The sequence below is a fragment of the Hemitrygon akajei genome, unplaced genomic scaffold (genome assembly GCF_048418815.1).
Source record: "Hemitrygon akajei unplaced genomic scaffold, sHemAka1.3 Scf000120, whole genome shotgun sequence".
Lineage (NCBI taxonomy): Eukaryota > Metazoa > Chordata > Chondrichthyes > Myliobatiformes > Dasyatidae > Hemitrygon > Hemitrygon akajei.
In genome coordinates, this window is record NW_027332006.1 from 768,534 (window position 1) to 782,191 (window position 13,658).

The 13,658-nt window shown below is 44.6% G+C and overlaps 2 protein-coding genes across 2 annotated transcripts in view; one reads left to right on the plus strand and one right to left on the minus strand.

Moving 5' to 3' along the window:
• LOC140723608 (uncharacterized) overlaps positions 1–6,801 on the plus strand; it is a 72,000-nt gene extending 65,199 nt beyond the window's left edge. The window contains 1 exon segment of the mRNA XM_073038175.1: positions 4,527–6,801. Coding sequence (XP_072894276.1) covers positions 4,527–5,858 — 1,332 coding nt within the window. The 3' untranslated portion in view covers positions 5,859–6,801.
• LOC140723596 (uncharacterized) overlaps positions 1–13,658 on the minus strand; it is a 373,128-nt gene that overhangs the window by 79,540 nt on the left and 279,930 nt on the right. The gene's annotated exons all lie outside the window — the stretch shown is intronic.

The window sequence follows — 13,658 nt, forward strand, 5'->3', positions numbered from 1 at the left end:
AGGAAAAGGGCCTGAAGTGAAAGTTTGGGCACCCTGCATGGTCAGTACTTAGTAGCAACCCCTTTGGCAAGTATCACAGCTTCTAAATGCTTTCTGTAGCCAGCTAAGAATCTTTCAATTCTTGTTTGGGGATTTTTGCCCATTCTTCCTTGCAAAAGGCTTCTAGTTCTGTGAGATTCTTGGGCCGTCTTGCATGCACTGCTCTTTTGAGGTCTATCCACAGATTTTTGATGATGTTTAGGCCAGGGGACTGTGAGGTCCATGGCAAAATGTTCAGCTTGCGCTTCCTGAGGTAGTCCATTGTGGATTTTGAAGTGCATTTAGGATTATCCTGTTGTAGAAGCCATCCTCTTTTAATTTTCAGCTTTTTTACAGACGGTGTGATGTTTGCTTCCAGAATTTGCAGGTATTGAATGGATTTCAGTCTTCCCTCTACCAGTGAAATGTTCCCCGTGTCACTGGCTGCAACACAAGCCCAAATCTACCCCCATGCTAAACAGTTGGAGAGGTGTTCTTTTCATAAAATTCTGCTCCCTTTTTTCTCCAAACGTACCTTTGCTCATTGCAGCCAAACAGTTCTTTTTTAACTTCATCAGTCCAGAGGACTTGTTTCCAAAATGCATAAGGCTTGTTTAGATGTTCCTTTGCAAATATCTGAAGCTGAATTTTGTGGCGAGGGCACAGGAAAGGTTTTCTTCTGATGTTTCTTCCATGAAAGTCATATTTGTGTAGGTGTCCCTGCACAGTAAAACAGTGCACCACCACTTCAGTCAGCTAAATATTCCTGAAGGTCTTTTGCAGTCAAACGGGGGTTTTGATTTCCCTTTCTGGACATCCTATGAGCAGTTCTCTTGGAAGGATTTCTTGGTCTTCCAGGCCTCAACTTGACCTCCACCATTCCTGTTAACTGGCATTTCTTAATTACATTACGAACTAAGGGAATGGCTACCTGAAAACGCTTTGCTATCTTCTTATAGCCTTCTCCAGCTTCGTGGGCATCATGTATTTTAATTTTCAGAGTGCTAGGCAGGGACTTAGAGGAGCCCATGGCTCTGATTGTTGGGACGAAGTTTGTGGAGTCAGGGTATTTATAGAGCTTTGAAATTTGCAACATCTGGCTTTTCCTAATGAAGACTGTAATTATTTGAAAACACAATAAAAAAAAGTTTAATAAAAAAAAAGACTGTGAACAAGCCATTGCTCTAACAAGCTAATTAAGGGCTGGACCTTGGTAACAGTTATCTGAGAGCTCAAATCTCTTGGGGTTCCCAAACTTTTGCATGGTGCTCCTTTCCTTTTTTTTCCACTCTGAAATTGTAAAAACAAAAATAATACTCTAATCTTGCTTAAAATGTTGAAAAGAATGTTTCATCTTTAACTTCATGACTTTTGGAGATCAGTTCATCTTCTCAGGACTTTATTCCTTGGAATGTCGAAGATTGAGGTGAGATTTGATTGTGAAAGAGGGGCATAGATGGTGTAAATTCATTTTTCAATCTTTTTTATTGATTTCCAAATAAAGAATATACAAATCGGAAGAGGAGTTTAACAAGTAGATAATATAAAAGACATATAAACAGCAACAGTAAAAACAAAAAGTATATAATATCAAAATCAAATAAGTAAAATATTATCCTGTTATATATACAATGGTCAAAAAAAACTATAACTCATAATAATCATAAAAAAAGATTGGAGATTTTATTGATAAGGAAAAAAACCCACTAACTAAACTGAAACAAAAAACAAAAAAAAAGAAAGAGAAAAAAAGGAAAGAAAAAGAAAGATTGGGCAGTCCAATTGAGGATAAAATTAAAGAAAACAGAGAGAAAAAAAATACATCCTTCCAGTCATCTCCAAACCTTCATGGATAAGGATTTTCCCCGAAGAGAATTTTAAAAAAAATAATAAATTTAAATCATGTGAAAATTTTGAATGAAAGGTCGCCAGGCTTGTTCAAAATTAAAGGATGTATCAAATGTTCGGCTTCTAATTTTCTCCAAGCTTGGACATGACATAATGGAGGAGAGCCAATAGAAAACAGTAGGTGGGTTAGATTCTTTCCAATGTAGCAAAATAGCTCTCCTAGCCGGTAAAGTTGAAAAAGCTATCACATGTTGGGTGGAAGCAGACACTTTGCTTGCTTCCTCTGGAATAATCCCAAAAATTGCTGTAAGTGGATTAGGTTAAACATCCATATCTATAACTTCAGATAATATTCCAAACACATTCCTCCAAAAATTATTTAAACTTACACATGACCAAAACATATGAGTTAAAGTGGCCATTTCTGTGTTACATCTGTCTCAAATAGGGCTTATATTCAGTAAAATATGCGCCAATTTATCTTTGGACATATGAGCCCTATGTACTATGTTAAACTGAATTAAGATATAGCATGACCAGATAGATGAATTATTGACTAAGTAATAAATTTTACTCCGTTGATTATCTGAAAGTGAATGTTGAAGTTCTACTTCCCAGGTACGTTGAACCCTATCATTAGGCGACATGTGAGCATTCATTAACTGTTTATACATGATAGCTATTAATTGTTTTTGAAAAGGTTTAAACTGAAAAATAACGTAAGCCAAATTTGAAGAGCAGGCCAAGGAGTAATTCGGTAAAAAATCATGTAAGAAATTCCTAACCTGTAAATACCTGAAAAAATGTGTATTAGAGATATCATACTTATCCATTAACTGTGAGAAAGACATTAAACAATCTTGTAAAAACAAATCTAAGAAAGTCTTTATTCCCTTAATTTTCCATGTTAAAAAAGCCTTATCCAAAGTTGATGGTTTAAAAAAGAAATTAGAATAAACATTACTAGAAAGTAAAAAATAATTTAATTCAAAAAATCTATGAAATTGAAACCAGATTTTAAAAGTATGTTTAACAATAGTGTTAAGAACTTGTCTACCTATTCTGGAGAACGAAAACGGAAGAGGAGCTCCTAATAAAGAAGCTAACGAAAACCCCATTACTGGATTTTCCTCCAACTGTAACCATGAAGGGCGATCTTGGTCGTCTGTATCATAAATCCAAAAAGTAATATAACGAATATTAATTGCCCAATAATAACATCTAAAGTTTGGTAAAGCCAGTCCTCCATCTTTTTTTGATTTTTGCAATAAAAGTTTATTCACTCTAGAGCCTTTATTATTCCAAACATAAGATAAAATCAAAGAATCTATTTTATCAAATAATGTTTTTGGAACAAAAGAGGGAACTGCTTGAAATATATATAAAATTTTGGTAGAATAGCCATTTTTATAGCATTTATTCGACCTATCAATGACATCGACATAGGTGACCATTTAGAAAGCGCCGTTTGAGTATATTCAACTAAAGGGAAGGTGTAAATTCAAGCTGGCTTTTACCACTGATTGGTGTGGGACTACAACCAATGGCCATTGGTTAAGGGTGAAAGGTGAAATGTTAAGGGGAACATGAGGGGAAACTTCTTCACACTGATGGTCATCTGGGTTTGGAATGAGCAGCCATCACAAGTGGTGCATGTGAGCTCAATTTCAACATTTAAGAGGTTCGTGTAGGTACCTGGATGGTAGGGATATATGAGAGTGGGCTATTTAAATAGTTCAGCACAAACTAGATGGCCCAAAGGGCCTGTTTCTGTGTTGTACTTTTCTACACGAACCTGAAATATTACAAACATTCACTCTAAGCCCTTTTAACAGCTGTGCGGACCAACCATTCATCTCAGCAGGAATTTTTTATATGGCGTTAAAATTGTGGCACTTTAAGTTAATAATACATAAGAGAACATCCCAGTTGCACGTCAAGAAAGACTATTTGTGTGATACTGTTTCAGTTACTGTGGGGCCAGGCACCCATGCTGCTCAGCAGGAGCAGGGAATAATACCAATGGAGAGTCAAACTGAGCCAGGTCACAGATTGGAGACGGCAGAAATGCCCCATTCTTATAGAGACAGGAAGAGCATCAGGGAAGTGATGGTCATTCCAGATACCAGCACTCTGCCCAGTCAGGAGATGATTTCTCTGTCCAACTTGGGTAGGACCTCACTGTAACAGTGTGATACCAGATCAATCCTTGGCAACTCATGTAATCTCATCTGAAATATTGTCCTACACCCATTGATGGATTTTGTAAATCTTTTTACAGGTTAAAAACAAGAAGGAATTTGTCTCCATGAAGCTCAAACACGGCACACCAGTTTTGTTGTCTCTGTCTAGATATTTAAGAAGTGGAGCAAGGAATTCAATCGACCATCCTTCCTGCTCAGACTGTGGGGGGGGGATTCACTCGCTCATTTGACCAACTGGCACGCCCGTCATTTTACACAGGAGAAAGGCCTTTCACCTGCTCAGACAGTGGGAATGGATTCACTCGGTTATCTCAACTGAAGGTACATCAGCAGGTTCACACTGGGCAAGGCCATTCTGTGTGTGGGAAATGATTCTGTTGGTCATCCCACCTGTGGACACACCAATCAGTCAGATCACACTGGGCACAGGCTGTCATCTGCTGAATTTCGGGGAAGGGATTCTCTCGGTTATCTGATCTAATGGCTCACCAGCGACTTCACACCAGGGGGCGGCCGTTCACCTGCATAGTCTGTGGGAAGGGATACACTCAGTCATCCCACCTACTGAGCCATCAGCGAGTTCACACTGGGGAGAAGCCGTTCACTTGCTCAGCCTGTGGGAAGGGATTCACTGAGTCATCCAACCTACAGAGTCATCAGCGAGTTCACACTGGAGAGAAGCCGTTCACCTGCTCAGAATGTGGAAGGAGATTCACTGTGTCATCCCACCTACTGGTACATCAGCAAGTTCACACCGGGGAGAAGCCATTCACCTGCTCTGTCTGTGGGAAGAGATTCACTTGGTCATCCCAACTACTGGCACACCAGTTTGTTCACACTGGAGAAAAGCCGTTCACCTGCTCAGAATGTGGGAAGGGATTCACACTGTCATCCCGCCTACTGGTCCATCAGCGAGTTCACACTGGGGAGAAGCCATTCACCTGCTCTGTCTGTGGGAAGAGATTCACTGCATCATCCAACCTACTGGTACATCAGCGAGATCACACTGGGGAGAGGCCATTCACCTGCTCAGTCTGTGGGAGGGGATTCACTCAGTCATTCAGACTACAGAGTCATCAGAGAGTTCACACTGGGGAGAAGCCGTTCACCTGCTTAGTCTGTGGGAAGAGATTCACTGAGTCATCCAGCCTACAGAGACATCAGCGATTTCACACTGGGGAGAGGCCGTTCACCTGCTCAGTCTGTGGGAAGAGATTCACTGAGTCATCTAGCCTACAGAGTCATCAGCGATTTCACACGGGGGAGAAGCCGTTCACCTGCTCAGTCTGTGGGAAGAGATTCACTGATTCATCCAACCTACAGAGACATCAGCGAGTTCACACTGGGGAGAAGCCATTCACCTGTTCAGTCTGTGAGAAGGGATTCACTGAATCATCCTACCTACAGAGACATCAGCGAGTTCACACTGGGGAGAGGCCATTCACCTGCTCAGTCTGTGGGAAGGGATTCACTGAGTCATCCAACCTACAGAGACACCAGCGAGTTCACACTGGGGAGAAGCTGTTCACCTGCTCAGTCTGTGGGAAGAGATTCACTGAGTCATTTAACCTACAGAGACATCAGCGAATTCACACTGGGGAGAAGCCGTTCACCTGCTCAGTCTGTGGGAAGGGATTCACTCAGTCATCCCACCTACAGAGTCATCAGCAAGTTCACATTGGGGGGAAGCCGTTCACCTGCTCAGACCGTGGGAAGAGTTTCACTGGGTCATCCCAACTACTGGCACACCAGTCAGTTCATACTGGGGAGAAGCCATTCACCTTCTGAGTCTGTGGGAAGTGATTCACTCAGTCATCCAACCTACTGGTGCACCAGTGAGTTCACACTGGAGAGAAGCCGTTCACCTGCTCACTGTGCGGGAAAGGATTCACTACCTCATCTAAACTGAAGGTACATCAGAGCGTTCACACTGGGGAGAAGCCATTCACCTGCTCAGTCTGTGGGAAGGGGTTCACTGAGTCATCCTACCTACAGAGACATCAGCGAGTTCACACTGGGAGAAGCTGTTCACCTGCTCAGAATGTGGGATAGGATTCAATCAGTCATCTCAACTACTGGCACACCAGTCAGATCACAACAGGGAGTGGCCGTTGTTATGAATCCCTAGGTTTCGTTTGCTGTGGACTGTCATTATTAGAGAGAAAGTGTGAGGTTAAGAAGGTGAATCAGTTTGACTTGCAGCTTGTTTAGTTTTAACCGAGGACATGGACGCTCAGAGTCAGACGGAGATGGAGGAAAAATGGAAGGATCGAAACCAGGGAGCTCGTGGCCAAGGGTCATTTTTCAGAAATTTCCTATGCCCACAAGGGCGAGTTAATTATCAATTCACCGTATATCGAATGTGTGGTTGTCACCTCGTTTGATCCATAGGTTTGGATCGGATTTGGCGTATCCTGTGGAGACCACTTATGTCTTACCCTTTCCTGGGTGTGACGACGATACCTCTTGTGACAATTCGCTTTCGGTGATAATTTGTATGTGGATTTGGAACGACGGATAAAATCTACAGCGACTGTTCTCTCATTTTACCGCCGTGGAACCTGTGGAATTCGACATAATTGCCTTCTCTCGACATTTACCCTGGATTACAACTATCTCTCTCTGATCACCTATTCTGTGGATGAACTGAACTTTACCATCTCAAGACTCAAAGCCTTGTTTCCCCCGAGCTCAGTAGTTTGGGAGTTATATTTACACACATTTATACACATAACACTTACGGTAACTTTTGTTTAAATTGTTTAAGTAACAATTTTATAAGTAGTTACAAATAAAGACAGTGGTTTTATCATCAAAACTGGACTCCAGGTGTAGTCTATTGCTGCTGGTTTGTTTCTAAAGCATTATGGTTCATAACAAAATTGGGGCCTGCGTCTGGGATATGAACAAATTTGGGGGCTTATTGATCAAATAATTATCAATCTGATTGGGGAAAATCCCTTTTGATTTATTTGTGTGTGGAAATCAGCAGCAATGGATATTTATATATGTCTGGAAGCGCCAACCCCCTGAGGCATTAGGAAAAGCAAAAAAGAATGAATTGCTGACTATTGCAAATGGGCAGAACCTTAAGGAGGAAAGAATGTGTGAAGGACCAGGGGAAGCATAAAACTGGGAGAGCAGGTACAGGTGAAAAAAATAGGGGTTTTATTACCCAAAATGTTTATAATCTCAACAGAACTGTTCTACAGTCCAAACTTGAATCAGCTAAACGGAACAAAACTGGGTTACAACAACATAGCGAAATACTCCTCAGACCTAGAGACACCACTCAGCTCCTGGCTGTGGGCTTATATTGGATGCTGGCCATTCAATAGTAAATTGCATGGGAGAGAAAACATTCCTCTCCTTAAAAAGATATGCCATAAATGAAGTAGCTCCAGAGAACACCCCTCTGGCTGTAGTAGAATGGCACAATCCAATTATCCAGCCCCAGCCCCATCAGTCGTTTCCCAGATTATCAGGAGGACGGTCGGCTACAGGACACATTAATATGCCAGGTTGATGGTGCGGCTGGGAATTGCAGCCACCATAGGGGACTATGAGAAAGCCAGAAATTCAGAGGAAAATAGTTGAGCACTATATATCTATGAAGGTATTTGATAAAGAAGTGTTAAAGAGGTTTCCTGTGAGTAAAGAGGAGATCCAGTTACGACTGGAACAATTGAAGATTGATGTACTTAAATTAGAGGCTGAAGAGAACGAGAGAAAGAGGGGGTTTGATGCTCAAGAGGCATACAAACAGACAGAAGAAGCATAAAGTTTTGAAGCTGAGGAAGCAGAAAAACAGAGGGAAGAAGGAGAAAGACAGAGGCAGTTTGTGATAGAGAAGTTAAGGCTCGAGAAAGAAGTTGCTGTCTCAAAGGAGTTGGTTGCACCGTTTATTGCCAGCCAGGAAGTTAAATTGGTCCCTCCATTTGATGAGACTGAGGTTGGTAAATACTTACAGCATTTTGATAAAGTGGCTCAAAGTCAAAAGTGGCCGAAAGGAAGCTGGACTCTTTAGTTACAATGTATAATTAAGGGTAAGGCTCAACAAGCTCATTCTGCCCTATCAATTGAAAATGCAGCTAATTATGACACAGTGAAGATGTTACTTTGCTGTTAGGGAATGACCTGGCAGATGGTAAAGTTGTTCCTGTAGTGTAGTTGACAACTAAGCCAACCACTGACGACCCACAGATAATTTTAACATTTATCCTTCCTACGCAGTAACTCAAAGTAACTCGAAGTATGGCTAAAATGTCTGCCGACACAGACAGTTCTGTGCAGCATGATTCTGATACCTACCCATGATAGCCAAAATCGGGATTCAGGTTATGATGACTTGTCAGGGACTTTTCTGCCTTCATTGTTTCAACAGGATTCAGGTAGTAAGTCTGATGAGAAAGATTTATCCCTGTCTAGGAAGGAGTTTATAGCAGAACAGAACGAAGACCCTGAGATTGAAGCTTTGAAAGAAACAGCTCTCTCAGATGATGAGATTAAGGAAGTGCCAGTAAGGTATTATCACAAGGATGGAGTGATAATGAGGAAGTGGAGGCCACCTGCTATACCAGCGAGTGAGGAATGGGCAATTTTTCACAAAGTTGTAGTTCCTAAAGTTTATAGGGCTGAAATTTTAACTTTGGCCCATAGTATGCCATTAGGTCGACATTTTCGAGTGAATAAAACTGTAAACAGGATTATGAAATAATTTTACTGGCCTAATTTGAGGAAAGATGTTGTGACCTTTTGCAGAACCTGTAACACTTGTCAAGTTGTGGGTAAACCTAATCAGGTCATCCCAGTGGCCCCACTGTGGTCTAAACCTGCATTCGGTGAACCCTTTTCTAAAGTTATCCTGGATTGAGTTTGCCCATTGCCAAAGACTAAAGCTGGCCATCAGTATTTGCTAACTATTATGTGTACTGCATCCAGATTCCCAGAGGCAGTACCTCTCAGAAATATTAAAGTTAAAACTGTGGTGAAGGCTGTTACCAAGTTTTTTTACTTTATTTGGTTTGTCTAAAGAAATCCAGTCTGATCAAGGAAGTAATTTTACATCTGGATTATTCCAGCAGGTAGTTTATGAACTGGGAGCTAAACAAATTACATCGTCCGCGTACCATCCGGAATCACAGTCGGTTCTAGAAAGATTTCATTCTACCCTCAAAACAATGATTAAGACATAATGTGTACCACACAATCTCTCTCTCTCGCTCCGTGCCTTGTAAAGGCTTGAAAAATACATAATCGGAGGCACGCACGCACACGCCAACAAAAGACATACTGTGTTGAAAATGGAAAAGACTAGGATGAAGGAATATATTTGCTTTTGTTCGCAGTAAGAGTCGGTACAGGAATCACTGGGCTTTAGTCCATTTGAACTTGTATTTGGTCGCAGAGTGAGGTGACCTTTGACCTTGTTAAAGGGACAGTGGGTTGATGGGAATGTACATGTTAACTTGTTAGACTATGTTTTGAAGTTCAAAAATAAACTACACCAGGCCTGTACTCTAGCAAGACAAAACTTAAAGATTTCTCAAAACAAAATGAAGTGTTGGTTTGATAAGCGGGCTTGCGAAAGAAAATACCAGGTGGGGGATATCTTATCTTATCTTAACTTATTTTTTCTCCAATGTTGACGAATCCACCTCAGGCGAAATTCAACAGACTGTATGAAATAGTCTCTCAAATTAATGATGTGAATTATGTTATTAAAACACCCGACCGACGTAAACTAACACAGGTGTTACAGATAATATGATAAAGCCTTTTTTTTGACAGGCAGTGAGTGTTGTTGTCAAATCATATGAATCTGGCAACCCTGAGAATGAAACAATTGACTCGTCTGAGACATTTCACAAGCCAAACGTGGTCCCAGTTAGGCTAATGAACTCGGTTGTTCTAGAAAACATTGAGAACAAGTTGGCTCACCTGCAGCCAAAGCAAGAACATCAGCTGAAGGAATTAATTCTGAAGTTTAAAGATTTATTTCCCGATGTTCCCAAGCAAACCACGGTCGCAGTACATGACATAGATATTGGTCAAGCCAAACCGATTAAACAACACCCATATCGCATGAACATAGTAAAGTGTAAATTGGCTGAGCAATTGTTTAAGTGGGGAAACAGATTCGGTAGGTCTCAAAGGCAAGGACTTCGGACACACACAGTAATGGTAGTAAAGGATTTTATTTACAGAAGTCAAGCGTGGGAAAATGGCAACAGAAGCAACACGCACACAATTTACAGCAGTCGTGGGGAAAGTCAGATCGGCAATAAAACACATACCGACAATTACTATCGAACGTGGGAAAATCGCCTGGGAACAAAGTACACGCACACATGCACAACCAAGGGAAAAGTCAATACGATACTTTCCACCCCTTGACTCTGTGAAGGCTCGGCTCTATGTTATTAGGGACAGTAATCAACGCTCCCAACAGTATTCAATACACAGCTCACCAACAATTCCTCCAGCTCCGTTCCACGGTTCTCAGCCTGGGGTGAAGCAGGGTGGCCCCTCGGAGTTGGCAAAGGGAAAGGGTCCAGCACACGTGGCATCCCTTATAGTGCAGCAGGGCTGGAGGGTCCTGCCCTGGTAATTCACAGTGGGGGCAATGGGTGGGTGCCAGCAGAATTAAGCCGATTACAAAGGCCAATTGCTCGAGGCCAAGTACAAGGAAGGCTAATTAAAGGGACCAATGGTGAGGTGCGCATTGATGGGCGAGGAGGGGTCAAACTTTGATTGGCAGGTGGTGTGCCTTCCGACCAGGTAGTGGGCAGTTCCGTCACGTGACAGTCACGACCCCTCCAATACAGTCTACCCGTCGGATCCACGCCAAAATCTGTGAGACCGACATCCCACAGCCTGGAGATGAGAGAGAGGGAGGCTGAAGGACACAGAGAGACAGGAGACGGTACAAATCCCCAGTGTTTATCAGTAACACAATTACTGATCACTTTAATGTTCAGTGTCAGACACCCAGTGACTGTAAACACAATCTCCCACAGTCTGGTACTTACTCCAGTTTCCGTATTTTACACTCCGGGTTCCTCAGAGCCGCAGACACCAGTTTCACTCCTGAATCTCCCAATTCATTACATGTAACGCAGTGAGAAGGAAAGTAACATATCTTAATGTAAGTCTTACACTTAACTATTTCTAAAGAAAGGCAGACGTGCTCTGAATAGTTTGACAAGCACAGCATAATATACACACAGAATGATAACGAGTTTGAGTGCAATCGATCAGTGAATGACAGTTGCCCACCACCCCACTGAGGACCCAAACGGCCACCAGTTTCCCCATGAGGTGTCGTGCCGGAGGAGCTTGTCCCTCGATTTTTGAATTTTTGCCACCGAGTCCCGAATGTGAGCAGCCCAGTGGGTGATGTTGCTCCAGACGTCAGGGGTAAACGTGCAGCACCCCTTACCAATGACTGCACAGGTACCACCATCAGCCGCCAGTAGGTAATCCGGGGCCTGTCGATGCTGCAGGGTGACCATCCTGACAGCCGCCAGTAGGTAATCCGGGGCCTGTCGATACTGCAGGGTGACCATCCTGGCGGCCGCCAGTAGGTAATCCGGGGCCTGTCGATACTGCAGGGTGACCATCCTGGCGGCCGCCAGTAGGTAATCCGGGGCCTGTCGATTCTGCAGGGTGACCATCCTGACAGCCGCCAGTAGGTAATCCGGGGCCTGTCGATGCTGCAGGGTGACCATCCTGGCGGCCGCCAGTAGGTAATCCGGGGCCTGTCGATGCTGCAGGGTGACCATCCTGGCGGCCGCCAGTAAGTAATCCGGGGCCTGTCGATTCTGCAGGGTGACCATCCTGACGGCCGCCAGTAGGTAATCCGGGGCCTGTCGATTCTGCAGGGTGACCATCCTGACCGCCGCCAGTAGGTAATCCGGGGCCTGTCGATTCTGCAGGGTGACCATCCTGACGGCCGCCAGTAGGTAATCCGGGGCCTGTCGATTCTGCAGGGTGACCATCCTGACGGCCGCCCGCTCTGCCGCCGTTCGGGTGAGGGCATCTTCGGTGTGTGGCAGTGTCACTGCCGTCTCGTTGGCCGGCGTCCCGAGCACACTGGTCATCTGGATCAACTCACGGGACATTCTGGCCGTGCCCTATCTGGGAGAGGCTATCATCCAGAAGCTCTCCGCCTCCATGATGGCCCTCTTGTCCCGGTGGCCGCTGTGTGTCGGGTGCTCCCCCAGATCACCCCGATCCTCAGGGAATACACGTTAATGAAATGCAGAGGTTCACCATCCAGGCGCACAGCCAGATGGAGCAGGCGGCCGGGCACGTCATCCTGAGCTTTTACCATTTCCGGCTGGAAGGTCGAGGCCAACAGGATCACCACCCCGCTAGAGTTGGAGCTGAGGAGGCTCATGTAGACCCCTCCCGGCCACTCCAGGAGCCAAGCGGACTCGTCTCCCGTGATGGTATGGTTTCCCTACAGGTCATTCACCGCATATCTCCCATGCCTGAGGACTGCGAGATTGTTTTATCTGCGGAGAGAACCCCTGCTACCATTAAAATTTAGACCAGCTACAGTGAGCTTCATGTCGGGAGTATACTAGGCCTCAGCACCAGTACCCTTCCCGGTGAGAGCGGAGGCGCCCTCAACCACACTATTCCGAAAAAGAAGCAAGAATGCTGTTTGCTTTCCGGGCCCCAGTGATGCCAACGTCACCCTGTGACCCACCGTCTCCGGAAGGAGCGAGGCTGCTTTCCACTCTGATGTCCCTCACCAGGTCATCCAGGAAGGATTTCAGCTGCCGCCTGTCATTCCTTGACACTGCATTCCTCTTCCCCTTCCGTCTGAGGATGACTCGGCCAGCGAAGCGATGCTAGTTTAGGCCGATGCTTTGCACCCACAGAGGAGTGAATGAACTCTCTGATTTCCTCCACAGGTATCAACGGCGATTTCTCAGGAATGGTGAGGATGTCCATTGTCTCGTTATCAAAAGAGTCTCCCTCCAACCCCTCACTGCAGACAGATCCCCCATCTTTCTCCTCATGTGTTCTAATAGGTGGCTGCACTTGTAACCCACACTGCGCAGCGGGTACCTCACTCAAACCTTCCCGCTCCACCAGCGCATCAGTCTTATCCACAGTTACGACGATGGAGGGATAATCCCCAGAGACTCCCTGCAGGCCATTAGTTGATGAGGTCCGCATGCAGGTTATATCACCCTCCCCAGGAGACAGGTATGAAGGGGACCCCAGCAGCTCTGATCTAAGGGATTCACTGGCAGCCTGATGCTGACAGTGAGAGAGCTTGGTCTCCTCTCCGCTCATACTGTTTAATACACTTGCCTCCAGGGAGGCGCTTACTGCTAAGTCCTGGGTGAAGTACTCCAAGTATGACTTAGTTGTGCAAACAGGGCTAGCACTAGCTTCCGGTACAGCCATTCCACCTACCACAGGACTGGTGGCTACATCTGGGGATTCAGGTAGAACCAACCTTTACCCGGATTCCCACCCTTCCTGCGACTCCCCCGCATGTATATTCCATGCCCCCTTGGGGGAACATTCCCTTCTCCTCTTAAAGCCGGAGGAGCACACAGGTGCGGG